The 27351-nt window shown below is 53.1% G+C and overlaps 12 protein-coding genes across 12 annotated transcripts; 4 read left to right on the top strand and 8 right to left on the bottom strand.

Annotated features, from left to right (window-relative positions):
• Nucleotides 1-1882: 1882 nt before the first annotated feature.
• Nucleotides 1883-2333, bottom strand: JN550_005522 (uncharacterized protein; the record flags this gene model as incomplete). The annotated part of the gene is made up of 2 exons (XM_049317158.1): nt 1883-2145; nt 2282-2333. 2 exons carry the CDS (start codon nt 2331-2333, stop codon nt 1883-1885), a joined length of 315 nt encoding a protein of 104 aa, XP_049172535.1.
• A 1090-nt stretch (nt 2334-3423) lies between these two features.
• Nucleotides 3424-5403, top strand: JN550_005521 (uncharacterized protein; the record flags this gene model as incomplete). The annotated part of the gene is made up of 2 exons (XM_049317157.1): nt 3424-3453; nt 4186-5403. The coding sequence occupies 2 exons, from the start codon at nt 3424-3426 to the stop codon at nt 5401-5403; spliced, it is 1248 nt and encodes a 415-aa protein (XP_049172534.1).
• A 1228-nt stretch (nt 5404-6631) lies between these two features.
• On the top strand, nt 6632-7808 carry JN550_005520 (uncharacterized protein; the record flags this gene model as incomplete). The annotated part of the gene is made up of 5 exons (XM_049317156.1): nt 6632-6652; nt 6910-7045; nt 7204-7257; nt 7355-7613; nt 7670-7808. 5 exons carry the CDS (start codon nt 6632-6634, stop codon nt 7806-7808), a joined length of 609 nt encoding a protein of 202 aa, XP_049172533.1.
• A 2466-nt stretch (nt 7809-10274) lies between these two features.
• On the bottom strand, nt 10275-11442 carry JN550_005519 (uncharacterized protein; the record flags this gene model as incomplete). The annotated part of the gene is made up of 2 exons (XM_049317155.1): nt 10275-10487; nt 10549-11442. 2 exons carry the CDS (start codon nt 11440-11442, stop codon nt 10275-10277), a joined length of 1107 nt encoding a protein of 368 aa, XP_049172532.1.
• A 989-nt stretch (nt 11443-12431) lies between these two features.
• On the bottom strand, nt 12432-13325 carry JN550_005518 (uncharacterized protein; the record flags this gene model as incomplete). Its single annotated transcript, XM_049317154.1, has 1 exon — nt 12432-13325. The coding sequence occupies one exon, from the start codon at nt 13323-13325 to the stop codon at nt 12432-12434; it is 894 nt and encodes a 297-aa protein (XP_049172531.1).
• A 1480-nt stretch (nt 13326-14805) lies between these two features.
• Nucleotides 14806-16443, bottom strand: JN550_005517 (uncharacterized protein; the record flags this gene model as incomplete). Its single annotated transcript, XM_049317153.1, has 3 exons — nt 14806-15144; nt 15197-15571; nt 15625-16443. 3 exons carry the CDS (start codon nt 16441-16443, stop codon nt 14806-14808), a joined length of 1533 nt encoding a protein of 510 aa, XP_049172530.1.
• A 969-nt stretch (nt 16444-17412) lies between these two features.
• On the bottom strand, nt 17413-18022 carry JN550_005516 (uncharacterized protein; the record flags this gene model as incomplete). The annotated part of the gene is made up of 2 exons (XM_049317152.1): nt 17413-17661; nt 17732-18022. 2 exons carry the CDS (start codon nt 18020-18022, stop codon nt 17413-17415), a joined length of 540 nt encoding a protein of 179 aa, XP_049172529.1.
• A 378-nt stretch (nt 18023-18400) lies between these two features.
• Nucleotides 18401-19347, top strand: JN550_005515 (uncharacterized protein; the record flags this gene model as incomplete). The annotated part of the gene is made up of 4 exons (XM_049317151.1): nt 18401-18549; nt 18613-18802; nt 18889-19065; nt 19120-19347. The coding sequence occupies 4 exons, from the start codon at nt 18401-18403 to the stop codon at nt 19345-19347; spliced, it is 744 nt and encodes a 247-aa protein (XP_049172528.1).
• A 56-nt stretch (nt 19348-19403) lies between these two features.
• On the bottom strand, nt 19404-20669 carry JN550_005514 (uncharacterized protein; the record flags this gene model as incomplete). Its single annotated transcript, XM_049317150.1, has 1 exon — nt 19404-20669. The coding sequence occupies one exon, from the start codon at nt 20667-20669 to the stop codon at nt 19404-19406; it is 1266 nt and encodes a 421-aa protein (XP_049172527.1).
• A 503-nt stretch (nt 20670-21172) lies between these two features.
• JN550_005513 (uncharacterized protein) lies at nt 21173-22905 on the bottom strand (the record flags this gene model as incomplete). Its single annotated transcript, XM_049317149.1, has 5 exons — nt 21173-22104; nt 22160-22504; nt 22575-22644; nt 22705-22797; nt 22864-22905. 5 exons carry the CDS (start codon nt 22903-22905, stop codon nt 21173-21175), a joined length of 1482 nt encoding a protein of 493 aa, XP_049172526.1.
• Nucleotides 22906-24642: 1737 nt separating this feature from the next.
• Nucleotides 24643-25253, top strand: JN550_005512 (uncharacterized protein; the record flags this gene model as incomplete). The annotated part of the gene is made up of 2 exons (XM_049317147.1): nt 24643-24979; nt 25039-25253. The coding sequence occupies 2 exons, from the start codon at nt 24643-24645 to the stop codon at nt 25251-25253; spliced, it is 552 nt and encodes a 183-aa protein (XP_049172525.1).
• Nucleotides 25254-25604: 351 nt separating this feature from the next.
• Nucleotides 25605-27260, bottom strand: JN550_005511 (uncharacterized protein; the record flags this gene model as incomplete). Its single annotated transcript, XM_049317146.1, has 1 exon — nt 25605-27260. The coding sequence occupies one exon, from the start codon at nt 27258-27260 to the stop codon at nt 25605-25607; it is 1656 nt and encodes a 551-aa protein (XP_049172524.1).
• Nucleotides 27261-27351: the final 91 nt, after the last annotated feature.

The raw sequence follows: 27351 nt of genomic DNA, 5'->3' as shown, positions 1-27351 counted from the left end.
ATCGTGGACGGATATGACATCGTAGGGTTTCCAGACTGGACACACAGGGTGCCACGGATGCACGCCGGCTGTCTTGTCTGCGAAGATATCATCATCATTGCCCTCGCAATACCGTCTTTGCTTCTCTTAGCCATTAGTGGCTATAGTCTGGCAGATGGGTCGGAAAAGGACTTTGCCTGGAAAGCGGATAGGCGCACTCTAGTAGTGACTTGTATCATCTATTAAGTACCATGACGGGAACTCTCTACTCGAGCGTAGCGTTGATGTACTGCAGGGGATATCGCATCTTTGTGTCCATTTGGGCTTGTATTGATTCCTCCTGTGCAAGGTCTAGGCCGAGGGGGGCTGCTGTGCAGAGTGCACCATTACCGCAGGCTGCCGCCCAAATTCAAGAGAGCCATAGGATGGAGGACCAACAACCTCCAGAGTATAGCCCACGGATAGAGGAGACCGGCGACGTACTAAAGTACAAAACCGTCAATAACGGGGAATAATCACGAGCTCCCACTTAATCAATTCGAGCGACTGGCTAACTCGATGATTGAGGATCCAGTCCATATATATATATAGACTCAAGCCGCCATAGACAGTCCTCATAGCATCCATAGGACTTGATGCCCAGCGTTGACAATGACTGAACGACACACGCTCCCTGCGCGAAAAAGCATATAGCGCGCTGTAAGGCTTCTCTTTAGCTGGTGCATGTAGATCTTGCCATTCGCTGTGTGATTATCTAGTGTTATTTCTCGCATAACACTTAACACATTCTTCCTTGTGGGTTTGGGATAACGTCATTGCCCTGGTTTAAATACAGCGTAATCACAACTCATTCCTCTCTTCTCGGACTCAACAAACCCATCACGGCGGCTTCTTCGAGACATTATCATCACTTCTTCATACTCTCACAACTGCAGGCCCTCGACGCCGTAAGTGTAGTTCTTGCCTTGCTTCCACTTACCGAAAGAGCATGCCTAGTCAGGTCGGTTTGCATCACGTGCTGTGAAATGCTCTACTCGAGGACCATATTCCTAGACTTGTCAGTACATGACCCGAACTCCGAGTTGCACCACTTATTACCGAGCAGCAGAACCCCAAGCAACTGGGAGCCCATGGATTATAATAATTTCACCAGCAGGACCTATATGGGGTATATTGGACTAACTACCTATACGAAACTACGTCATTGGGCGTACTGATGAATGCTTTTGGCATTGTGTAAGCCCTAATGTACTAGGGGTCTATGCTGAGGTCATGGGTGGTACGTGTAAGTAACTTTGAACATGTTTATCTCGAAGATAAAATCTACTAGAGCATCTGCCCTAGATAGTGTATATATTATCTCATATTCATCCTCAAGTGTGGTAGCATGCGAACGAGACCTTCCCTAGTTGTGAAAGACTCATATCCCATGCTCAGATTAAAAAAAGTGTGCTCGACGGACTTGAAGGTCGGTTGCACATGGCGGCATTCAGATATGATTATTATCGTCACTAAGTGGTGGATTGCTTTCCAGCTGACAACAAGGGCCCATAGAGTATAGTGTGGTTACACTGCCACAGTAGAGGGTCTTGTGCTGTGCCGGTCAAATATACCATATATGTTTGAGCCGCCCAGGAATGCAATAAATAGACAGAGCCTATTGAAGCGAACATAATCTACAGACCGGGTATTTCACTGCTATCTATTATCTTGGAAAACTGCATATCCAAATGCTAAGCTCAGGTTTCACCAGCTCGACCCTGTTCAAGAAAAGTCTGATAATCTCTAATGCTGATAACCCGTATCGACTTCTCGTGCCGGCTCGGTTCCTGGCGCCCGTTTCACCACTTATGCTGGACAAGCCTCACAACCTCTCCTTTACTGTGTCATGACTGCCACCTAGTCATAGAGCATTGGCCTCCTTGAGCAGGTCATCGAGCTTGCCCTTGTGCCTCGTCTCCTGCAAGTCGCTGTTACCACCGATGTGCTTCTTGTTGATAAAGATGTTGGGTACGGAGCGCTGGCCGCTGATTTCGACGAGGGCGTCCTGGATCGCGCTTCCGTCGTCCCGCTTGTCAAGTTGGATGAATTCGACGTTGGCCTTCAAGGCCTTGAGTGTAGCCTTGGTCTCCTGGCAGTAGGGGCACCAAGTCTTCTCGAAGACAGCTGCAAGGGACGTGGATTAGCGACTGTTGCTCGCGTATAGAGAAGGGGCAGACATGGAGACACAAGGGTGGGGGGCGGATTGCGCCGCACTCTGGCGCAATCGCTGGAGGGGAAGCAGAATCGTGTGCAGACTTACCGACGGCATTCTCGTCAATGTACTTCTGGGCCAATTCCTTTGCGGCAGACATGGTTTCTGGTGTTGTGGAGGACGAGAAGAGACGGCGAAAGAGGAACATGAAGCTAGGGGTGCCAGATGCGGGATGCAGTCTGGTCTACGTCGGACGGAGGGCAGCAGGCAAATATATGTGCAACGAACGTCACGGAATCTGGATGGAGCAATGCGATCGAAAGGCTGGCTGAGGCCAGAGGTGCCACACCGGCCGAGACGATTTGTCAGGGGGGCGGCATAGCGCGAGCGGCTTGTGCGGGCGAAGGCTGGTGGCCGATCCACCCACTGTGTCTCTTTATCTCCTTTTGGCAATCTACAGTTCTGTTCTCATGGGCTTGCGGGGGGAGAATCTAAACTGTATATCGGATGCGTCTCTTCCATTGCTTCTGTGTAAGTATATGTAATATGGAATCAATTGACAGTCTGAAAACTAATGCGGGACAGGGCTCGATGTGCCGAGGAAATCATCAGCTTACGGGGGCAAGGGCCCAAAGAAAAAAATAGACTCCCTGTTGATTCTGCTGCAGACCGAGGGATGACGCAAGGCAAGATGGGTGAGCGCGGTTATCGGCGATAAGGACTGCGGCATTTGGCATCTGAAACCCTTCAACCCTTGCAGTGACTGACTGATGGGAAGAGGAGGACTGCGCCCAACTGACTTATGATGTAGTTGACCTACTAGTAAGTCAGAGGTTGGAATTCATTGACTACCCAAACAACAATCTATACACGCCAATATCAGTCTCTGTCCCTAGGACTCTCTCTCGAGCACGATCAAGTGTGTGTAGTACGGATGCAGTATAACCACTGTTTCGTCTGTTGGTACGACTGAAAGTCCTCCGTCATCTGGAAAAGACGACCCTCTGTCGGCGAGCTCCAGACGCTTGACCGAGAAGATGGGTCCAGAACAGATTTGCAGGCCAACCCCTGCTACTTGAGAATCCATTCTGCCACCGCCTTGCCGAACGTGGCATCAAGAAGCATTCCCAGCCAATTGGTCCCCGGATCGCAAGTGAAGCTTCGAGTTCCGTCTCTTTTCTGGTAAATCCTAGCCGTCTTGGGGAGCCTGTTCAGCCTGTGCCGTATCTGCTGATGCCGACCATGACCTCATGGTTGGGCCGCTGAACCAGAGAGAAAAGGTCAGTTGAGGCTATCGTTTCCACGGCCGGGCCCCGGCTCACATTCTCTTGGCCCCAGCATTCGTGTAGTCAGGCCCGTCTCCATTTCGCCGCATGGAACATTTCTCCATGTCAGCTTTTCGCCTGCGCGCAGAAGTCTCCATTGCGAATTACACAGTAGTGGAACTGTCGGCGTGCCATTGAGCCAATCAGAGGCGGCCCTGTACTCCCTTGCCGGGCTGGCTTCTTGGGTACTCTCTGGGTTTTCTGCCGGGTCCCCGACAACGTCTCCTGATCTATTCTGCGAATGAAACAAGGCTTCTGCTGCAGTAGCTGACCGAACGTGCAGTTGACAACACATCGAAGGCGAAACCCCTCCATCAAAGCTGCAACCCGTCAACGGCCGCGTCCCAGCAGCACACAGTCGCTTAGCAACTAGGTTTGCAGATCTCTCGCTCGGGGGCATTCCCAGGGTCCATCCATTCGCCGGCTTCCAACCACGATTGACGGTTGACGATTGACGATTGACGGCTCGGCCCCACGCCCGTCGTCGCGCGACAAACCTCTGCTCACCCAACCCACTCTGCAACACTGACGACGGTTCACGCTCACCACACACCATTCGCCCGCCCGCCCGCTTGCTCATCCCGTCCGTCGACCGAACGCCTTGTCGCCGCCGCCTTGTCTCCACAGTCCGCCGTGCCCCTCCTTGCCCCTTCTCTGGCCTTGAGCACCCCGTAAATACTCCTCCAGCCGCTCGCCCGGGTCTGTCCTCCATCCGAGGACATACCCAAACCCGTCAAGGTGGCTTCAAGTCAGGTAGTCTTGGCATCGTCTGGTGCCTTCCAGAACCTCACGCAGCTGCTGCCCCCGTCGCTGGCGACCTACGTCAACGCCACCATCGACCAGATATCCGGAGCCTTTGCCGGATCCCACGAATACCTAGCCGCCCAGGGCCTGTCCCCCACTGTCGTCTACTCAACCCTCGCCTGCGCCGCACTCGCAGTCCCCATCGGCATGTCTCGTTACGTTGGCGGCTGGGCCGGCCGCGACGGCCTCTCGCCTTATCAAGACAGCAACGGAGTCCACGTGACGGACGAAGACTTTAGCTACATCACATCCGAGGACCTCGAACAGACGTTGGAGCCGCCCAGCCGGGCCTACGACCCCAGGAGACAACCGCCAGTCAGCGCAAAACCCGAGGATGACGTGCTCCTGATCAAGAACAAGGGTATCACGTACCCGGTGCATTTCCCGGCCTACTCGATAGGGGACGGCAAACTCTACGTCCGGGATGTGCGGGATCGCGTTGGGATAGTCATGGAGATCAGCACAAGTCGGAGGCGGCGCATCAAGATGCTATACAAGGGCCGGCAGCTGAAGGACCAAGACCTGCCGATCCGCGAGTACAACGTCAAGAACAACAGCGAGATACTCGTCGTGCTGCCGGACGGAGCAAGCTCCGAAGACGACTCGGAGAGCAGCGAGGAGGTGATTGTGCCGGACCCGCGGGGTGAGCAGCCAAGCAAGAGCAAGAACAAGAAGAAGCGCAAGTCGAAGAAGAACCGAAGCCCTCGCGACAGCGCGGCGACTCTCGACGTCCCGGGAGCCGACGGCAAGGGCTCGTCCAACGAGGACTCGAGACACCCGAGCAGGATACCGTCGCCGGCCGTGCCCAACGGCCCGCTGGAGAAGCTCGACACGATCAAGTCGCATTTCAACACCAAGCTCCTGCCGCTGTGCGTCGAGTTCAGCGCCAACCCGCCCAAGGACAAGAAGAAGTGCGAGGACGAGCACCGCAAGCTGAGCGAGACGGTCATGCAGCAGGTGCTGTTGAAGCTGGACGAGGTCGACACGGGCGGCGACCCGGAGATCCGGGCCAAGCGAAAGCAGCTGGTGAACATGGTTCACGACGTGTTGAAGGGCATCGACTCGCACCTTCCAGAGGGCTCAACGAGGCCGTCGTACTAATTGGATGGCAAAGACTTGGGGCCCGGCGAAGGGCCACTTACTTATTTCTGCAAGGCGCAAATCGGAATGCGACCAGCCTGTGTCATTTTCTAAGTTGATGTGTTGTTGGACGGGGGCCTGGTACATGATATGGCATGCATGGCGAAGCAATGGTACGATGTTCGTGCATTATTTCTCGGAATCTCTGGTTACGACCTTTGCTTGGCTCGGGAATATTGTCATTGCAGGGATGGGACTACGGGCATGTACAGCATCCGGGCGTCGGTTCGCATCACGGCTTGGCCTTTTGAGGCTGCTGTTGTAGATTGCTTCGAGATAGAGACAGACACAGACACAGACACAGACACAGACACAGACACACCCCACACAATCAGAGAAACAGAACAGATAGCCAGCGACAGTGAAAAGATATGAGATGACGACGATATACATGGTGTGGGATGAGTGTGAGCTGGTGATGAGGATAAGAGGACGTACAACTCGTGCCATCGTCTCTGTGGCCTTGTGTCTGTTCTACAACATGTTTTCTATGTATGATTCAGGCGACGCAGGTGAGCACAGCGCGCCCGGAGACGGGCAATTGTGAGGGCTAATCCTGCCTATGGAACTCCAGAGTCAACCAGGTCCAAGTCGATGGCGAGGGTCGAGCCGAGGGGTCGAGCCAAGGGAGCCAGCGACGCTGGTCGAACTGTGGACGGTAAGGAGTGAGCGGTGAGCCACAGACCGGGCCGGGGGACAAGCTCGGTGAAGGGCCCCACAGACACCAGCCACATGTTGACTGGTTGGCTGGGGCGTTTTGGCTGATTTAGTTTTCGAAAATGCTACAGCCTTCGGGGGCGGGCGGGCTTTTTCGCCTTGTAGGTTTGGAAAACCCTAGCGCGTCCACAGCCCTTCGCTTCGTCAATTCCCCCACCATCCTCGATCGGGAAAGGCGCGGCCTCCGACCACAACCCACCCGCCAGCGTGCCCGATTAATTTTCAGCACACAGAATCTCGAGGATTTGCGACCTCATCAACATATCCACGACCAACCCGACGGCACAACCCCCAGCGAGGAATTCACCGTTCCTAGCTCTCAAGGTAAGCAAGACTTCGGAGGAGCACATTCCTGGAGTTTACCTCGCGAGCTTTGAATTTCTTCCGTTTCCTCTCTCTCTTCCTTCGTCCTTCTTTTCTCTCCCACCTCCCAATTTTCGAGTCCAGCCCGCGCTGACCGTTCCCCGAAAAGATGTCGTCCTTCGAGCCTGTTGTGAGTACTCTCCCTCATTCCGTGCACCGCCCTGCGTGCGTCCGCGAGATGGAGACGATGGACGGCCTTCCGCGAGTCCCGGGGAGGCCTGTGGAAGTGATGGATATCTGGCACGCAACATCAACACCAACGACCCCGAAATCGCGATCAATCAACCAATTCGGCGTGGCCACGAAAACTGTCGGGGGATTGGGAGGACATCTATCACGCAGGGATTCTTTACTTGATCAGCCACCACTGACCACCGCAATCTTCAGGTTGTCATCGATGGCAAGGGTCACCTCCTCGGTCGTCTCGCCTCCATCGTCGCCAAGCAGCTTCTGAACGGCCAGAAGATTGTCGTCGTCCGCACCGAGGCCCTCAACATCTCCGGCGAGTTCTTCCGCGCAAAGCGTACGTCGCACCCAACCTCTCAAAATTCCTGGCTGCATCAGGTGTGCTCCTATCCGTACCGGGGGCAGTGGGAGGATGAGCCCTGGCACACGACGGGAGCACACATGCACGCGTTATTTCCCGATGAGCACCGCAACTGACATGCTGTGGCCCTACAGTCAAGTACCATGCCTACCTGCGCAAGATGACCCGATACAACCCGACTCGCGGTGGTACGTAATTCGACCCCCTCCGAGCGCTTGTGATCTGAACCCGGACACGCGCTCAGCGGAGGCGACCACACGACGGCCGTCATCTAACACGTCCCAGGTCCCTTCCACTTCCGCGCCCCGTCGCGTATCTTCTACAAGGCCGTCCGTGGCATGATCCCCCACAAGACCGCTCGTGGTGCCGCCGCCCTGGAGAGACTCAAGGTCTTCGAGGGTGTCCCCCCTCCCTACGACAAGCAGAAGAAGATGGTCGTGCCCCAGGCCCTCCGTGTCCTGAGACTGCAGCCCGGCCGCAAGTACTGCACTGTCGGTCGTCTGAGCCACGAGGTTGGCTGGAAGTACCAGGACGTTGTTGAGCGGTATGGTTCATCCCCCCCAGTCTACAAATTCGCACGTACTGACTTTTCCCCTGCAGTCTGGAGGAGCGCCGCAAGGCCAAGGGTGCCGCATACTACGAGCGCAAGAAGTTGGCGCAACGACAACTGTCGGACGCCAAGAAGAACGCCAAGGTCGACAACAAGACAGCCGAGGCCCTCAAGTCCTACGGCTACTAATCGTCTTGTCTTTGTTCGTTCTGAAATCTTCGTACTTCTGCATTTTCGGGGGCAACGGTCAATAAACAATCATACCAAACGACACATGAGAACAAAAAACCTTTGCACTTAGAACTGGCGTGAGGGAAAGGGGGGCTACACTCCATCGACTTTTTGCTCTTGTTGACGGAACAAGGGCCTGGTCATCAGTACGAGCGTTGGGGGGACAGGGCAATTTGACTTGTTTCACACACAACCTCTGGGACGACCTGTGTTCATTCGGTCAATGCTAGGAAGTCTAGGAATCCGAAATGTGAAATGAACCAAAAACAGCTGACATGTCTAACGAATGCAGAGAGACCCGCGTGATCTATGCCGTCGTATTGCGCCCTCGAGACGAGAGGAGAGAACAGATGTGAACTCGTTATGCAAGCTCTCACACGTGTGCGCGGCCTTCCTGGTTGCTATTCCAATACCCGACAGCGCGACACTCCAGCCACGGGTGCATTCCATTTAAGATGGCCGGGAACCTCGAGGTGTCATTTGAAGTTAGCTGATACTGGGAACGTGCCCACCATCTCCTTCCCCACAGCTCTGGTAGATACGACCACGCCTACTCACTGGCACCGCGAACGCTCTCTGGTCTTCAGCGTCCTCTGGGTGATACGCATACCAGTCTCAATATCGTACTGGCACCCCATGTCAGCCTGCGCGTAAAGGAACGGGATTCTGGATTGCACATCTCACGCTTCCTACATCTTCGAGCGTGACGAGTCGATATTCACCTCTACCATCGCATCGCGTACAAACGCCCGTACCGCCCATGCCGGAACCATCACACTCTGCATTTAGTCATGGTCACCGTAGACAACTCGATCTGACGACGGCTTCAAGCATACGCGTCTTGGAATATGGAGATCGTTCTGGGGGTTTGAAGCGGCTTTGCAGGAGACTTATCATCGTCGCCAGTCGGCATTTCACCAAAAGACGAGGCCAAATGGCCCGAGGTCGTAGTGGACTGACCTTTCTTTCTCGTAGCTCTCGTCTTCTGATTATCACCAGCACATACCGGGACGTTCTTTGATTGTTGTTCTTGCCCCTCTTGTCCAGGCAAGGACTCGAGTTAGCAATTCTCTGCTTCGTTCGCTCTTCCAGATAGGATCGTCCATTCTACAAGTTCGCCCGAGATCACACCCATCACTACCGGACCCCTACGACGACTGATGCATTACTGAATGCAATGTGGCGATCCGGGGCCACACAGCTGGGCGATAATCGATGGCCGCATTGTAGTACTAGATGCGTTTCGATGGGGGGTGAAGCTTGATCTTGGCAATTCTTAGCCGCTTTTTTATCTGTTCAAGATACTCTGACTACGTGAGGCAGTTGTTCCCATGGCTGTTGTTCGTTTGGGCATCAGTCGTAGTGATTTAGGAGCGTTCAATGTGCCGAGTAACATGAATATCGTAGAAGGCCGAAACGTTTTTCACATCTTTATACCCTACGCCTATCCAGCCCGTCATGATACCCTGAAAGTGCACTTTTTGTTTCTCACCTGCCTCTGGTACTCTGGTCCAGAGAGCGCTTGTCCCACATCCCAACTAAGAGGCACGGCTATGCTCATGCACTGTACAGCCGCAGTATATGCCAGACTGCCTGGTACCCGCAAATACTTGTATCGTTATCTTGCTGATGGGAAACACTGCCCGCCTATGGTGCATTTCCGCAAAGGCTCACCGTACCGGCCTTAGTCAACTGTCGGAGGACTAATTGCAATCAATGGTTTCTTATTGTGTGTACACAAAATCGTGATGCTGGTGAACACGAACTGCTGGACTATGTACCACATGTGATGGTGTCTCATCAGAGAGCCGCAAGGCTTCCATGCCGTTCTAAGATGAGGCCTCTGGCTCGTTCTTTGGTAAGAGCGAGATATGAGCAAGGCGCCCGATGAGGTGGTATTTGGCTGATGTACATCTGAGTGGTCGAACACGCTGCACATTTCTTATCACCTTTAAGGGGGAGGTCGAGGGTACGGTGTGGATTGTGGCTCTACAGGGCTTTTCTTGTCTGCTGCTGTTTCGATTATTTTGTCTCCTGTTAGTCATTCTCGTTGAAGTAGGTGTGAGTACGCCAGAGTCGTAACGGCGGTAGCATGTTTATACTTCTACCAGTCTTCCGGTGATCCTACCAGCAATTCAACGTTTTGGCACCTGTGTAGAGCTGACTTAGACTACCCTACGCTCCGGTTTCGGTCCTGGAATTATGGAATATATGAAGTTAGCTCAAGTCATTATATTTCAAGTGATACTTCGCATTGACTTGATTCCAAACCCTTGAACTTCTTTAGATCTTTATTTCTCATTATCATGAATCATAATATTCAGCTAGAGATACCCAGTTCCTTACTCTAAGAACCGACTCTGGTCTTATCAACTCATACTTCCTTTCAAAAACCCCAATTGTGCCATGTAGTGCATTGAGACATCAAATGATTGCCAGCGCATTAGGGGGCGATGCAATCCCGGACACGATGTTGAGGTTCTGTATCGTCAGGAAGAACGTAGACCTGCCAAGTTGGTGCAGCTTCTCTGTCAAGGCCTCGAGGTCCAGAAATTCAACGATGTTCTGGCCCCAGCCACCAATGAAGATCTGGTGAAGAGACCGCGTCTCGCCGTGTATCGTCCTGTTGAACGGGGTCTGCCATCACTTGCGTCAGCTTCAGGACTCATAATGGTGGCATCACACGTATTCCACTTACACTCTCGAATGCTGGGTTGTCCGCGCCCACCAGACTCAGCTTCTTCTCCCATAGCCAGCGCAACGACTGCTCGCTCGCCTCCATCCCGATCCACGTCCCAGCACCAATGGGAAGCAGCACGTCGCCGGTCTCGTTGAGAGTCTGGTACTGCCTCACCCAGCCCGTGCGCAACACCAACATGTCGCCCGCCCGAGACCAATCCTCGGGGAGGCCCTGCCAAGCCGCTACCGCGTCCAGTTCATCCGTCGTGATCGAGGTTGGGCTGAAGGCATCAAACGTCTTGTTCTGCGAGTCCATCCAGCCGGCCCAGTCAAAGAGCACACCCCGGACAGCGATCCCCTTCTGGGCCGCGACCTGAATCCCCAACGTCTCACTGGGGGAGGGCCCGATAACGTCGTTGTAGCTGGGAATCAGGTCGTTGTACCACTGGTACGTCTCCACGCTGTTGTTGGCCGAGTAGGGGAAGTGGCGTAGCCCGTCGAACTGCGTCGAGACCTGCGTGTTCATCACCACCACGTCGTCTGTGTACCCGTCTCCCGGCTGGAAGAGATGCTGCAGCGGTTTCCGCGCCGGGTTCGGCGGCGGGCCCGGCAGGTCGAGCTGCAGGTTCAATGGCATGGCGAGACCGAGCTGGATCTCGGACGAGGCCGCGACGATGGTGTCGTTGGTGATGTGGTTCAGGGCCCCGAGCTCGTCGTCCGCACCCCAGACCCCCCATGCCGCCTTGGTTGGATAGGAGGCGTCCAGAGGCAGGTCATCGTACGAAGGCCAGTTCGCATATAGGTCTACATCACGATCAAAAGCGCGCGATCTGACTATCCGCGCCTTGTCAGAGTGCGGCAGGGCATGGGACCAGGCGGCCGTGCAGAGTGAAAGAAGTGATATGGTTTTCATTATGCTTCACTAGAGGCGCGCACTGCTGAAGTTCATGACGCTCCGCAGCATCTTGGGAGTAGTCTCGCCATTTTATAGTACGAATCCCTCAGCACGGACACAGGCCCGATGACATAGGCTTCCCACGAAGCGATGTAGAGCGACCGGGGTCAAGACGACAGAGTTTTTGCAAAGTGCGTCGCGAAGAGCAAGCCGAAGGCTCGGTTATTTGTTCATCCAACGGCTCTGAGATCTCCGCATTTTCGGCTCCGCATTCGCATCCTTAGCTCCTGAATCTTAACTCCACGGGTCCATGGGGTGCGGGGAATGTGGAGTTTGGAGACGGGGCAGCAAGTTTTCGAGAACAACTACACCTAGACGACGTCCTAGACTTAGTCTTGTTCTGTCGCTGGCTGGTAAACGATGGACCGCGTCGGCTATCGCTTCAGGTCCGAGATAAGGATGGGATGATGCTGTTGAAATATTGGGACTTCCAGCAAGACCCGGGGGATAAGCTCCTTGAGGGGGACTTTGTCCTTCGTAATAATAGCTTCCTGATGGAGTGTCTCTCCCAACAACTGAGCGTGGTCTAATTGGCCATCGCAGAATACCATAACAGCAGTTTGTTTGCCTTAAGTTGAGCTGTACCATAAGTGAAGACTCAGCTCACTCTGTAGATCGTACTGTAAGAACTAGCTGCCACAATTGTATGTGTGGCCTCGAGACAGAAGGAAAGCCACGTCAAATATCGAAATATGACCTGAAGTGTGGTTGAATTCATGCGGTTGGCCCCCCTGGATCGAATAACTAACGCCGAACGATTGCATGCCAGGTAACCATAGACATGGCTGCAAACCTCTTCCCTTGACCGTGTCTCAATCATCCAGCCCTGTAGTAGAATCTACTCGTACATTTCCAACCTGATAGAACGCCTTAACGCAAAAATGCGAAATCAACCCTGAGAAAATCACCCCAGCCCTCAGATGACATGTTCAGGGCAGTCCCCTTTTCTAGTACGGTGGCAGGTGCATGAACCACAGTCTCGAGGGAACATAGGCCTCGGGGCGCTCCGACTCCTTGTGGTATGCGGTCTCTCTGGTGATCATGCGTCTCTGCTCCCAGCGCCACATTAGATCCTCGAACTCAGGCTTCTTTCCATTCTCCCACTCCTTATTTACCTGGTTCACGTGTGCTTGGTAAGGGGCCACAGTCGCGCGCACCCTCGCTTCGTCCCAGATCCAGACCCACTCGGAGCAGTGCTTAGCTGCGTCCAAGCATTCAATCAGGCGCGGGTCTGCGCGGAGAGCAGTGGTGTCCGTCGTGTCGAAGTGATCGAAAGCACCAGGGAATAGGACGTCGAGTTCGGGCTCGACACTGGCCTCGGGACCTGACTGCTGGCCAAGCTGATCGGACGCCGGGTCTTGGCTAGGATGGCTTGTAGGCGGAGGATCCCACTCGTCGCTGATAGGGTGGAACTCAAGGTCGTCATCATCCGGTGTGCCATGAGAAGCAGCTGGAGTAGCGCTATCATCAAAGGTGTCTGATGCTCCCCAATCGTGCTCGGTTCTGTCAGCGTTGCTACCGAAAGGAAACGTGCTGTCATCGCTTCCATATGAAGAGACTGTATCGCTAGACGATGACTCTGAAACACCGATGTCAGATAGAGGGGCCGGACTGGTACTGTGAGTTTCACTGGAAGACTCGGTGGTTTCTTGGACGGCTTGTGCGTCCGCTGGGGCGTTGTTATTGGGATCCAGACTTTTGTCTTCAGTGCCAACTTGAGCCACCTCGTTGGGTACGTCCTGCTCGTGTAGCTGTTCTAATGCCAGTAAGTTGCGAATGTTGTTGGCAACAAGCTCAAGCTGGATAGCCACCACACGACGCGCTAAAGAAGAGTGTGACATGGTGAATCCAATGTGAGGTGAATGTTTCGACTATATGCGTTAGGGGTTACAACCGCATGGTCCGAGTTCGACGACTATTAAAAGTGGATCGGCTGGATTTGGCGGGTTGAACAGTTTGCCGGACAGCTTGTGCGGCAAGTATGCGTGTCTCTGGCCGTGCCCTTGTGAAGCCAAGTGTTGTAGCGAGCTCACCGTGAGAGACACACGCGTTCAAAGGCGGGATTCAAGCTTATCCGCCTCGGTAGCGGAAGCAACTTGCCAAGTAGGTGAAGCCTCTGGTGAATGACAATATCTCGATGCTGCCACAGATGAAATGGGTGAAGTTGCAATCTGCAAAGGCATCAATGAGAAAAATAATGTTCTAGGGCAAGATATTACTGTGTGACCTTGTCACCGTGGCTCTGACTCACATAAGTTCAGACGATGCGTCGAGTTACAGCAGGAAGGAGTCGTTCTTTCAGTGTACCTTTGCCAAGAACCAAAGTGAGTACCCAAACCTCGGTCAAGTTGTGATCATTGGGATTTCCAGTGATCACCTATCTCTGAAGAACGGCGCTGTCGGGCGTTGTATGCGCGCAGCTTCACTTCAGAGGCGTCTGCGGTTTCCTTCGTTGGGAGTGCGGCAGGAGCACCTTCCCCGAGGGTGTGGTCCTCCGATCGTTCGCAAGTCCGGCAGGCCTCCGAGAGCTTTGAGGCTGCAGCACCGGAGGACTCGAACGCTGAGCTGGGTGGTGAGTTGACAAGAAAAGGATGCAAAGGGAGTGGTGAGTGGAGGGAGAGGGAGATGACAAGTTCACTCAGGAGTGATCTAGGATAGATCCTGGACTGGCGAAGGTGAACCTGGGATGTTGGTTTGATTCAAGTAACCACCCATCTTTGAAAGCAGCATTGTTTTGTGCAAAGCTTTGAGACGAACGAACAGAACTATAGGGAAACAGGTGTGCTGCGGTGCCGACTGTCGACAGTCGAAACTGTGTCCAGCTGATTGAAGATTCACGATCTCCCCTGAAAGTCTCCTCGACCCGTTCAAAGACTCATTTGGCACAACCTCTCCACAAAAGCGACAAGCCCCTCACTCCGTATTTTACTTGCGTGAACCGCACGGACGATAATAGGAGTAGATCTAGGGGTAGATGCCCACTCAAAGGTTGAGACACAACGTGGAAACCGTGAGTGTTGTTTGATAGACACACTTGGGTCACAGTCAGCTTGCTCTATCGACACATTCATCTTCAGGGGCTTCGAAACAGGAACTCCCTGATTAAGGTCTCGGAGGGTTCGAATTTCAAAAAACTAACGTAAAGCGCTTATCGAGATCTAGTATCTGGTAATCGGCTATTCTTACGCCAACAGGACCCGAATTTTTGAGAACAAGAGTACCCAACTATTCGACGAGGTAAATAAGCCAGCATCGGGATATGAGCCAGAAGAACTCACGACGGATCAAGTTGCCTTGTCACCAAGCCGTACTAGTGAAGGCTTAAGCTGTCGAAACGTCGAGGCGCAGTCCAACAGTTGAGGTCTGCGCAGAAGATGAAGTGCCGGGCTGCTGAGTTGTGTGCCTATCCATCTCGATGGAAATTCCAGCTGGGTCGGCTTGAGTGCGAGTCCTTCGGCGTAGATACGTCGTGAGACTCTTGAGTCCAGGATGATGGAATGCGTCCTGGATTTCCTCGAGGGATCGCCCACGCGTTTCAGGCATATACGCTGCAAGAACGGCTACAGTGACAAGCGCCAGACCGCCGAAGAGGAAGTAAGCACCGTACGCTGACTTGTCAAGCAGCACAGGGGTCAATATGGCCACCAGCCAGTTAGTCAACTAAGTGTGAGTGTTAACACCAATACCCACAAAGTTATGACTTATTACTTACGAAACCAAGACCTTGAGCGATGCTGTTCGCAGCCGCACGAGTGTTGGAAGGCTGAATCTCGCTCGCATAGATCTTACCAACGATTCCCCAAGTCGAACAATACGTTAGACCGAACACGAACACCGATACAATAACCACCCATCGGGCAACACCATATGGATGAACAGCATCAGCGGCGTAGAGCGTCCCTATAAGGAGCATGATACCAGCTAGCATGACTCCACCGGTGATGGCAGAAGTTCGCCTCCCCCATTTATCAGCCAGCAAGAAGGCGGGGATCGAAATAGCCAGCATGAGGATTGCAGACACACCAGAGGCTAAGAATGATGCGGTTTCAGAAGATAAGCCCGCCTGGGAGAAGAGAACGGGGGCATACTGTCGTTAGATTAGAAGGAAATACTGTGATGGGGGGATGGAGCTCATCATACGTAGAGGACCGCGTCGATCCCGGACAGCTGGACCGCCCCAAGGACGAAGAGGGCCAAGATGGTCCTCGACCGATATCCGCGCCTAAACAATATAGAGAGGCTCTGCCGCAAAGGCAAACTGCTTCGCTGATCTGTCACCGAGAGGAAGTCGCGTTCTGCTTCTACCATTGAGAAGTCAAGTCTTCGAAGAGCGTCAAGTGCTTCACTGCGGCGCCCATGGTTCATCAACCACCGAGGCGAGTCAGGAAGGACCAGACAGCTTGCGACAAAGACGGCTGCTACGACACTCTGCACTACATAAGGAGCGCGCCAAGACATGGTCGACTGGATGGCGACGCTCCCATAGCACGTGAAGTACCCTATACACACGCCGGCGGTCGCCATGAACTGGGGCAAGCCGGCCAGGATGCCACGGTGCTTGACGGGGGCAATCTCGCAGATATACACGGCCATGTTGCTCAGGTACACACCCTCCCCAAAGCCCGCCAGAGCTCTGCCGGCAAGGAACTGCGGGAGGCTGAAGCTGCTACCCTCGATGATGGCTCCGATGCCGAAGAGCACGGCGCCGATAAGGATGACTCTCAGTCTCCCTAGGCGATCGGCCATTTGGCCTGCGAAGACGGATGGGATAGCTCCCGTCAGCATTATGAGAGATACAGTGAAACCGACGAGAAAGGCCGACATGGTTCCGACGGTGTTCTCAAACTCCTTCATATGGATCACGGCTCCGACGGAACCTGTGTCGTATCCGTTCAGGAAACCTCCCAAGGATACTGCGACTGAAGCAGTGACATAGTTCGGAACTGGTTTACGGACCATGGCTTAGGACTGGTACGACTATGCGGCAGAGTAATATCCACAACGTAGACAACAATTTATTTGAGTGTTCTCCCTTTCTGCCGTGTGTCCATGTGCATCGACGAAGTTACCATACTACTCTGGCGCAAAATTCCGAGTTCATATACTCCGGCCAAGAGATGAGCACCGGCATCGGGAACCCCGCGGTGGTCTCATCAGAGCGACGTCACCGGCAGGCAGTCTCAGAAGCCGCCGAGCCTCCAGGCCGAAGCCGAACTCCGACTCCATGCTGTCAAACACCATATACTGCTTGTACACCGCAAGTCCATCTGGCCGGGCACATCCAGGCTCCAGGTTCTGATGCAGTTATGCGTTTTCTTTCTGGGTGTAGTGGGATATACGTAAAGCCAGCTGGCCCACTGATTTGCCAATGATTTCTAGTCAGACATAAACAGTGGGAATTCGAAATCCTCGTACTTGGTAACGGCGTTGGTATTCTGGTGTCTGGTTAGTGTGCGCAATTGCATAATCGTGGCTGGGGTGATCGACTGGCAAGAGCACCGTACTTGAAAGAACTGGGGGAACGCCAAGGGAGTTTCCTTCGAACCAATGCTTCGGGTCAACAGGACTTCCAAATCCAGCCCCATAAGCGTTAGCGATAGGCTGGCCGGTATTGTTTCGTGTGCCACCTTTGCAGCCTGCCAGTGTGCGCTCTAAGCCGCAGGGCTGACGTGACACAAGCTGAGGGCAGTTGTCAAGCACAGCGGACATTAGCTAATCATGGCCATGGTACCATACAACGAGATCACCGGGAGAAACTGTGAAAATAATGCAATGTCGTATTGATCTACCTAGGCGACTGGAAGTGAAATTCATACCACCTCCCAAGTCAATCCGTCATCAATTCATGCTTCAAGTGGGTATCATAGGGTTTCCATCGTCCATACGTTCGTGCGATTCTGCCATCCATGTGGGGAACGATTCACGAGTCTAGATCTTCTTCTCAGCCTCAGCCTGCTTGAGGATGTCGTGCTCAGCTCCGCGCTGGCTGGTCTTGCCGGCGTCGTGCTGGTCCTGGTACGACTGCTGGGCAGATTTGTTGCCAGTCAGGCCCGCAACAGCAGCGCCGGCGGTACCGGTGATGCGGTCACCAACGCCCTTGGTGTAGTCGCTGACCTGGCCCTTGGCCTCCTGCTGCTGGCCCTCGAGGTTCTGCTGGCGGCCGGTTTGCTTGAGGCCCTGCAGACGGCGGCAGTTAGCATGTGTTGGACAAACAGCATGGCAAGAAAAACCGGCTTGTGAAACCTACCTCAGAACCAATAGCTCCTCCTAAAGCCTCTTTTGCGGAGCCGACTGTCTGGTTCCAGCTGCCGGCGGCTCGGTCGGGGTCGTCCTTGGTCACGCCAGAGGCCGAGGCAGTGAAGCCGGGGCCCTTGAGGGTGGCATGAGAGGCGTCGTGCTCGGCCTCGGCCTTGTTCTGCTTGGCCTGGCCGTGGGCCTGGTCGCCGGTGCTGCCAGTCAGGTTGCCCAGAGCATTCTGCACGGCTCCGGTGGCCGAGTCGACATACGACTTGAGCGTTGAGGTGTTGTCGGAAGACATGGTGTGGCTGTGGGTGGAGATTGAGATGGTAAGGCTGTGTGTTGGGGACTGTGTTGTCTGCTTGGTCGAAGGTGCCTAGTAGTTTGATCGAGACGGGGTCCATGAGAACGGGGACGGGCTGAGGGTGGTTTATATATCTATCTGCAGGTGACAACTGTCTGCCTCCGTGACCAAAGGGATGCCCCAGCAGTCTGTTTGGTTGCCCCAAGGGCCTCCTGTGTGCGATTGCGTCACTGGGCAAACGGAAACAGGCAATAGCGCCATCGTATTACGCAATCAATTCTTTGTGTGTGCCTCGAGTCTCAAAACATCACATGGAGATCCAGCAGTGTCGATGGAGGTGACAATGGGCACCCGGGTTTCGTTGCGCAAGCCGCTATGATGTCATGGGAGCTGGACGTGGGGTTCAGGCACGCGTTGCAAGGGACGGGCTGGACGGGAGCCCAGAACACGGAAGGCCCCGCTCCAACGCGCGAGCCCCGTGGCGTGGCCCCATGCCCACTGGAACTCCCTGGCTGGCCTGGAATGTCAGAATGTGTGCCCTGTCATTGGGGTTCAGCTGCTGGGACACTGGAACATTTGGACACTAGGAGAGGCCTTGCACGCATGCACGCCCTGACGCCTTGGAGATCTGGAACGCACCTTGGCATCAAGATCGTTGAGGCTTGTCACGTCATTGGTCTCAGACTATGGTGCGCTTTCGAAATCGGCCAAACACGTCCAAAAATATGGCGGAACCAGTTGCCCGTCTGTGGTGAAGTCATGGCAGGTGCAGCCGCAGTAAGTTTGCAAATGCCCCATCACAAGAGACAAACGCCATCAGCCTCGGAAGCGCCTGGCCATACGGACACATCACACATGCACAGGACACCGCAGACCCGCCGCCTGCGGAAATGAAAATGCTTGCTGGCAGCACACTGAAATTGACAGCCGGCACCGCCCGCGGCACATCCCTGCGGCCCGCAACACACTGGAAAGCGGCATCCGCAGCCGACCGGGCAAAGGTGGATTGCTGTTCAGCTCGTCCGAAGGCAGCTTGGCAAGTCCAGGGTCTTGTAGTGTCCCCTCAACCTACTATGGTACTAATTCAATGACAGGTGATTTCCAAGGTTGTGCCCATTGCAACCTACGAGAGGGCGGTCGCCTCCGCTGTGTTGGTAGCATACAAGCCCGGCCAACGCGAAGCGTGTCGACACGCGCTATTTCCCCACAGTTCACAACAAATGTCTGGATTACAGCCCCTCGACGCCCGGCCACATCAACGGACAGCGTTGAGTCCCGTACCCGAGACCTACTATCCAGCTCGGAGCTATTCACGCAACTGACATTTACGTTTCTTATCTGGGGAATCGATGTTCTCGCTGTCCATTAGCTTTTCTGTCTAGAGAGCCCCCTTGACAACGTCGCCAAATACGGCGTATGCGTGTTTCTCGGCATCAAAATCCAACAGCCAGGCTTCCCGAACTAGATGCAGACGTGTTGGGTCCTTTCGAACTTCGTCCCAGTCGGCTTTGTGCCATCGCTCTCTCGTACGGACACCCTGGGCCTGGGCCTCCTTCACACGATCGTACCTGATCTTCTCGTAGGCTTTGACCGCCTGTGGCACCTTGTCCTTGCCGCTGAGCTCTAATGTGATGGCCAGCGTGACCCCGTCTTCTAGAGCTTGGCCTGCACCCTGGATAGATGTTGGCAGGAACGGGTGCGCAGCGTCTCCGATAAGGGCTATCCGGGCCTTTGGCGAAGTGAAAGTGGGGAGGGTGTCACGATAGACCAATTTGTGATCGATGAGCCGTCCATCCGGAGTTGCCTTGACAATCTCCCGAACCACAGGAGACCACCCATCCAAGTTGGCGAGCGCCTCCTCCACAGTTCCAGGAAACTGCCAACTCTCGTCGATATCGGCCAGGTCCTTGTGAGTATACGCCCAGTTGAAATCGTTGCCATCCTTGAGACAGGAGCAGAGAAAGTGCAGGTCTGGTCCGACCCAGCCACCCATCCAGTCTCCGTTGCTGACCAGGTGCTTCGTTATGTCGTTGTTCCTCAGCCTCTCAGCTGGAAACCAAGCCCTGTACACCGCATAACCAGAGGACAGCGGTTTATCTTCAAACCCTAGCACGAGCTTGCGGCCTGGTGATCTCACACCTTCGGCAGCGAAAACCACATCTGCAGCGAGGCGCTGGCCGTTGACCACCACGCCGGCTTCTTCATCTGTCTCGAAGTAGTCTGTCACTCTGCTTCCAAGTCTGATATCGATCCCTCGATCATTTGCGTGTCTATAAATCGCAGCATGCATCTCTCCACGATGCCCGCTGAGTCTAGGTCCCCAATTTTCATTCTCCCATTTGAACGACTGTTGTGTCAGAAGTTCTCCGGTCCAGGCATGCATGTCAAACACCTCGGCGTGTCGTGTGATTGGCCACAGCGCCTCCCAGACGCCCGGCCATCGCTTCAGTAGCTGAGAGGCGTTGGGATCAAAGCTGATGATATCTCCGACTCTCTGTAGCTGCTCAATTTCGTCGCTTTTCTCCAGCAGGATGACGGAGTGACCCTTGCGGTCGCATTCAATCGCTGCCCCAAGCCCAGCAAACCCCGCCCCAACGATGATAACAGTGATGCCAGAAGGAGGGAGTCTTGGAAAAGAAGACATCTTCACACACGTCCCAAGTCAAAAGTTGGAGAGCTGCTTTCAGTAACGGGCAAAACGTTGAACTTGTGCCTGGAAAGCGGTGTTTCTGAGGTACCTCGGTAGCGATGGTGGCACGATGGGCAGTGCGGCTAAAGCATCGGTTGAATTGATTACACGGCAATAATTCTGCAGCCGGAGCCATTGATTGGTCTTTGGCTCTCCGTCATACTGCACGTTCCGGCTGGAATATTGGAAGAGACTGATAGGCCAGCATCTATCGAACATCTGTTGTTAAGACATCCGCCTGAGTGCAGCTAACTTGGTCAGTCGGGAAACGATGCGGCCGCTATTGCCAGTTGACTTGGGACATACATTCCCAGATACATTATCTAACTGCCATTTTTAACCCTGCCAGGATTTTCTCCTATCCTCTCACGGCCCAAGTCTCATTTACCTCTACGCAGAAGCCTGCCGTTAGCCATGAAAGTATCGCAAGTATCTACTTGACGTGTATCATCTACACATTACTGATGGGCCACAGGATGAAACTTGACCACATACTTCGGCTTCTTCCACAGAAAATACACTTCGCTCTCGTCGACCAAGTTCTTGGGTTCTTTGATGATCTCCCAATCGTATGAGAACACGAGTTTTGACAGGATGAGCCGCAACTCCAAATACGCCAAGTTAATCCCGAGGCACTGGTTGCGTCCCAGGCTGAATCCTATCATCCCTGGAACTTCTCCGTCCACCTGCCAGTCAGGGTCTCCAAGCCAGCGCTCCGGCTTGAACTCTTCAGGGTCGACCCACGACCTCGGGTTGTGTTGCGCTAGCCATATGTTTGTGGACATTTTCATGCCTTCGGGGACGTAATGGCCATCGATGAATGCTCCAGGCGAGATTCTGGGCAGCCCCATTGGCACAGGGCCGTACCGCCGGATTGATTCCTGGATGAACGCATTCAGATAGGGAAGCGCTGCAGTCGAGGAGCCGGTGATCCCTACGTAGGAAGAGCCGCAGGCATCGGTTATCTCCTTGCGTAGCTTGCCAAGCCACTCCGGGTTCGTCTTCAGGAAGTACATCGCTGCCAACAGAGCAGTAGCTGTGGTCTCTGCGCCCGCCATTGCAAAGAAGCTCGTTTCGGATTCCATGTACTGTGGGCTCTCCTTGCCCAGTTTGATATCTCGCACGACGGGCGCAAACCAGTCATCTTCGATCTGGTCCATCTGGATGCGCTTGCGCACCATATCGGCCGACATCTCCTTGTGCTGTTTAATCTTGCCCGGCGCGCCCTTGGGGAGGAGGAATGGTATAAATGCCACAATGGCCGGGAACCTCTTGCGCAAGCCTGCCAAGGCGTACAGCGGTAGCCATTCGGCTTTGCTCATCAGTGCCACCCATGCGCTTGACTTGCCGTTCTTAATGCAGTCAAAACCCTGGCCAAATCCCAGCCGCCCTGTCCGAGGTGTTATTCATAAGGGCTGCAGGTGGTACTGGAGGTCAGTACTTACCCATTATGTCGAACGTCAACCACGTGAATGCCTCACCCATTTCGAGGCCGTTGGTGTTCTCACCGCCGAGCTCTGGCAGTCGTTTGATCCACAAGTCTAAGTATTCATTGATTACTCCCTCCTGGACTCTTAATGCTGTAGCGCTGAAGCTAGGAGCCATGCGCTTTCGATAGAGTGCGTGGGCGTCGTAGTCTCGTAGGTAACCCAGCGGGGGAGCTGGGTCTCCCGTGTCATACAGCAGCTCCGACTTGATGAACGGCCCTTTGCTCTTAGGTAACAATATGTCGCGCATGGACTGAACTGAATCGAAGGACAGTTCATTGGGGGCGATTCGCACGACGGGGCCTGGTCGCCAATGCATCTGGGGTTACTACGGAGCTCCTACAGAGACGTGTGGCCGGGGATGTCGACATACCGTATTTCTCATGGACTCTCCTCATGATGGATTGCTCCTTTCCACTAAGTGTCCTCCAGACGTACCAAACCTGCCAGTCGCCTGTTAGCTCGAGGTTTGCTTGCGTGGAGTACCACGGCGTTTTGCATACCTCTGAAACCGCTGCAAGCTTAGGTCCAGGGTACTTCGATGCGGGATGGAAGTACAAGGCATACACGCACCATGATAGCCAGTATAAAGAAGCCTGATCACCCTGTTAGATTCCTGCATTCGCATTGATAGCGACGAAGGGTATGAGGGGGTATTTTACCAATGCCAAGCAGGCCGCGGCAAGTGTTGGTGCAGAGAGCATGGTTCAATGACTCCCAAGGGTAGCACGTGCGTCAACAATAATTCTGTCGAGATAGAACTGAAGCTGCAAATGTGGTGTCTTGGTGATTGAAAATTCTCGCTATAGTCGCAGTCGTTCGGTGCGAGTTTTGCTCAATGGACGTGGTCCATGGGACGTAAGATGGCACGACTTTACGCGAACTTATACTCCATGCTGACTGCGCCCCCACTCGCAGAACAAACATTTGGGCCAAACTGCAGCAAGAAACCCGATCGCGGCCTTCCCGCGCGTCTGCAGACGTTGGCGGCGAAGATCTAGGAAACTCCGACGCGGGGATTGGAAGCTGGATGGCAGCACTCTGCTTCGCACCCCGGCGTGTCCATTTCTGTTGCTACGGTACGCCAAGTGAGCAGCCCAGCAGCTGGAACGATACTGGTTGTGACAAGGCACCTTGACGTTCCCGCCCATCATAAAGCATGATCTCGCGCTAGTGGCATTGTAATAGCCTATTCCATACTCGAGTTATAGCTCTTCCCTCTGCGCGCCAAGCCCCCTAATGCAAGTGGGTTTAGTTGACCGGCATGTGCTAACGATGCCGTTGCTATTCCGAGTCGACAGGCTCTTAATTCCAGTCACAGCCCACTCATGCTTCATGGCCCGACTCACGAGGTTAAGTTAGACGCCAGATTTGAAGGTTCCCAGCATAAATGTGGCCAAGCTGTTGTCCATTCTCACAAAGTTTCCTCTCATGCTTTCGGTTTACCGGGACTAAATGCATTATCTTCTTTCTAGCTCTGAAATATCCCCCTCCCGAGTGGTACACAAAATGTCGTTGTCGGAGATGGAGTGATCATCAGCACAGTGATCGAGCTCCCAAGTATATGAAATTACCTGGTCTTAAACTTTGGTGGCATGGGGAGAAGCAGACGATAGAAATATTGTCTGGTTCGAAAGGGGTCGAAATTATTTTATAGTAGCTTTCTGTATTAGCGTCATTGACGTACGGGCCATGTCAGGTCGAATCTCGTTCAGTCACACACCTCCACCCATCGACAAGTTCTCAGCTGGACTCTTAATTTGAAACGCATCAGATCTGAAGTGGAGGACGTTCGAATATAACGTGCTAGCCCTTGCTGGATAGGACTTGGCATCCTCACCATACGAAGCGGTAACAAAGCTGCCGCAAAACCCAACCCGATCCTGCTAACAACACTTTGGCGCAGAGCCGTAGGCATAAAGACACTGGCAATCAAACGAAGGTGACCATGTTCAAATCTAACGGCATGACTACGCCACGGATGCCTTGCTTCTTTTACCACGGTTCTTGCCTGCCCTATTAGAGAAGTCTTCCTTTCTCAATACTGGATCTGAGACAGCTGAGGCCGCATTGAAGATGGCGAAGGTCTTCCCCGTGACAGTTGAGATCGTCGCTTTCTCAGCCAGTCATCGCGGCTTGACTCAGGGCTGCGGACCCACCACTTACTCCGCAGGTCGTACGAACGGTGGGCCGCCGACACTTGGTATGCTGACCTTCCCTGCACCCTACGCCTACCGCTCACCTTTCTGGAAGAATGATGGGTCTTATGATTGGGAGACGGAACTCGAGTTTGGCTGGTCAATGATTGACCGACAGAGCGTAGGCTTGTTGGCGGCATCCATCATGGAGCCAATACTGTCGACTGGGGGATCCTTGTGCCACCGTAAGGCTATTTGAAGCGCATGTACGAAGAGTGCAAGAAACGAGACATGCTTGTGATCATGGATGAGGCTCAAACCGATGTTGGCCGAACCGACAAGATGTTTGCTTTCGAGGACGATGACATTGTGCCTGACATACTATGTCTGTCTAAAACACCTCGTTGCAGCCTACCCCTGGGATCAGTCAGAACGACGGCAGAGATTGCACATGGCCTCTCCGAGTCCAAGTTTCTGTGGCTTACCACCCACTTGAATGATCCCCTTACTGCAGCTGTTGGTGACAAAGTTTTCGAAATCGTGGAGCGCGACAACATCGCCCATCGTGCTGCTGAGCGTGGCGAGCACCTACGTGCTGGGCTAGTCAAGCTTCAAGATAAAGGATCGTTGCATTGGAGGCGTTCGTTGACGACGACTGTTCCGGGCCATCGAGATTAATTCGCATGCTGACATAAGAAGCCCCTAGAGCGGATTTGGGCCAGCTCATCTCCAACGAGGCTCGTGTACTGGGCCTGTCGTGCAACGTTGTGAACTTGCCGGTTATTGGTGATGTCTTCCGGCTTGCTCCTCCGGTAACCGTCACTGCGAACGTCATTGATGTGGGTCTGAGTATTCTGGACGAGGCCTTCGCAAGCATCCCAGCACGTTCGCTAGTGAACCATAGAATAGAATAAGCAAACTCAAAACTCTAAGCGTGAAATCAAGTAGCAGGTAAATGAAAGTCACTTTAAAGATTTCCCGTCAAATGAATATAGATATCTTTTGTCTTAAAAGAGGGACTGTGGAGGTGCTATGACCTGTGTTGACATGCCTTGATACCACAACACGTACTGTTTCTCGCCTTACGAAACCTTGCCATTCCATCAAACCCATAAAGTGAGAGTGTACTACTTATCCTATAAGAGTAGATAAAAAGATAAGGGAACATTTACGATTAGGAACAACACATGAACTTTATGAAAGTTCTTACAAGTACCAAAAACAACTTCAGGGGGCGGTTATCAGAACCAATATCAAACCCAAAACTATTCTCTTAGTCCGAACATAAAATAATCCAAAGCCTTCTTGGGTTTATGCCTTATAGCGCCATGTTCGGCTTCGTCGTCTTCCAAGCGCTGGATAATCGTTCGGAAACTTGTGAGGTTCTCCCTGGAGTACTTCAAGCTCACATGCATGTCCTTCGTCGGGATGTAGACTTTAGTGGGAATTTGGTTCCGCTTAAGCGCCTTAACATCGTACGTAGGCTCCGGTAGAACAAGCTTCTCCTCTAGATCGGCTGCCAACTGTTTAAAAGGTTGAAGGCTGGGGTAGTCTTCGTAGAAGGACTTATAAACCATCTCACCCGAAAATGCCAATGGCTTGTTCTTGTCTTTCTGAAGCTCCTCGATTATTTCCCTGTTTGTCTTCGAAACCCACCAAAATTCCTTATAGTTCGCTGCTGCTCTTTCAGCCCCCCAGTCAGGTTTCTGCGGCAACAGTGTAGGGTACTGTAGCTCAGTGAGTAAGGGATATAGTGGCCTCTTGCCGTTTTTCCAACCTTTTTCATCCAATTTTTCATATTGCTTTAAAGCCTCTTTCCACTCTGGGCTCGACTGGGAAGACCCTGTTTGAATGGCAGTATGCATGCTTTCGATTACGTTATGTAGTGCCTCGAACTTTGTGGTATTTCCTAGCGCGCGTCCTAGGCAAAGAAATCGCTTTGGTGTGAGTTTGCCTTCAGATGGAGCCTTGAGATCGTATTTCGCGAGATAATCAACGATCTCTTTGGTTTTCTTTTTATCATTGGTATATTTGTTGAAGAATTGTTCGTTGCGGGCAATGACGACTTTAAACAATTCCATATTAACTTCGTAGGCGCTGCGATTGATAGGAATCATGGCCGCGCAGTATTGTACCTCTTCAATGCCCTCGGCATAAAAGGATTGGAGGCACATCGAGATAGATCCACCGAATGATTGACATTGGACTGTCCATTTCTTCTCACCCAATAGATGACGTCGCACAGTCTCTATGTCTCGGGCAATGTTTCTGATCGACAAGTTAAAGATTTGACCGGATGCTTGCTCCCTTCTAGAACTTTTCCAGCTATTCCAAACATCTTCGTTAAATATTGTTGGTTTCGGCTCCCATGATTCGATGTCAAGGTTGCAAGGGCAACCGCGATAATTGGGAAACAACACGTAATACCCGTTCTCAACGAAATTTTGGAACCATCCTTGATTGATTGGATGAGTCCCTGTGCCGGGTCCCCCGCAATTATACACCATGATCTTCTGGTTGGGATCTCGAAGTGCAGAAAAATTGTTCTGCGCTACCATTTCTTTAGTAAGCGGATTTCTGCGATTTCCGTAAGCAAGTGTAAAACCGACAACCACTTGATTGTTATTGCCCTGCCAGGAGTTGCGACGGGTCTCCATATTTTCAGAAGTTTCGTTCTTCCAGTAATTGTCATCCAAGCGCTCTTCTAATTGGCCCTGGAGATGCAAATATGTGCCGTTGCCTTTTTCGCCGTTATCAAATCTTTTGAGATCTCTCCAATACTCCTGATCAAATATCTCGCGATAATTAAAAGGCAACTGGACGGTGAAATTGACAGTATTGAATTTGTTATCTTCGTTGCCGCCTTTTTGGATCCGAATGTTGGCTGCGTTCAGCGCTGGCAGTTTCTCACGGTATGCCATGTTCACTCTTTGTGCAGACTCTATATCTAGAGTCTAGCATATAATGGCGAATCCAGTGAGACACACAAAAGTTCTCAATATGATATAGTCT

The sequence above is a fragment of the Neoarthrinium moseri genome (assembly GCF_022829205.1).
Source record: "Neoarthrinium moseri strain CBS 164.80 chromosome Unknown scaffold17_Wmoseri_CBS_16480, whole genome shotgun sequence".
Classification (NCBI taxonomy): domain Eukaryota; kingdom Fungi; phylum Ascomycota; class Sordariomycetes; order Amphisphaeriales; family Apiosporaceae; genus Neoarthrinium; species Neoarthrinium moseri.
Note: the sequence above shows the minus strand (reverse complement) of the source record. Positions and strands in the feature narration are given on the sequence as shown.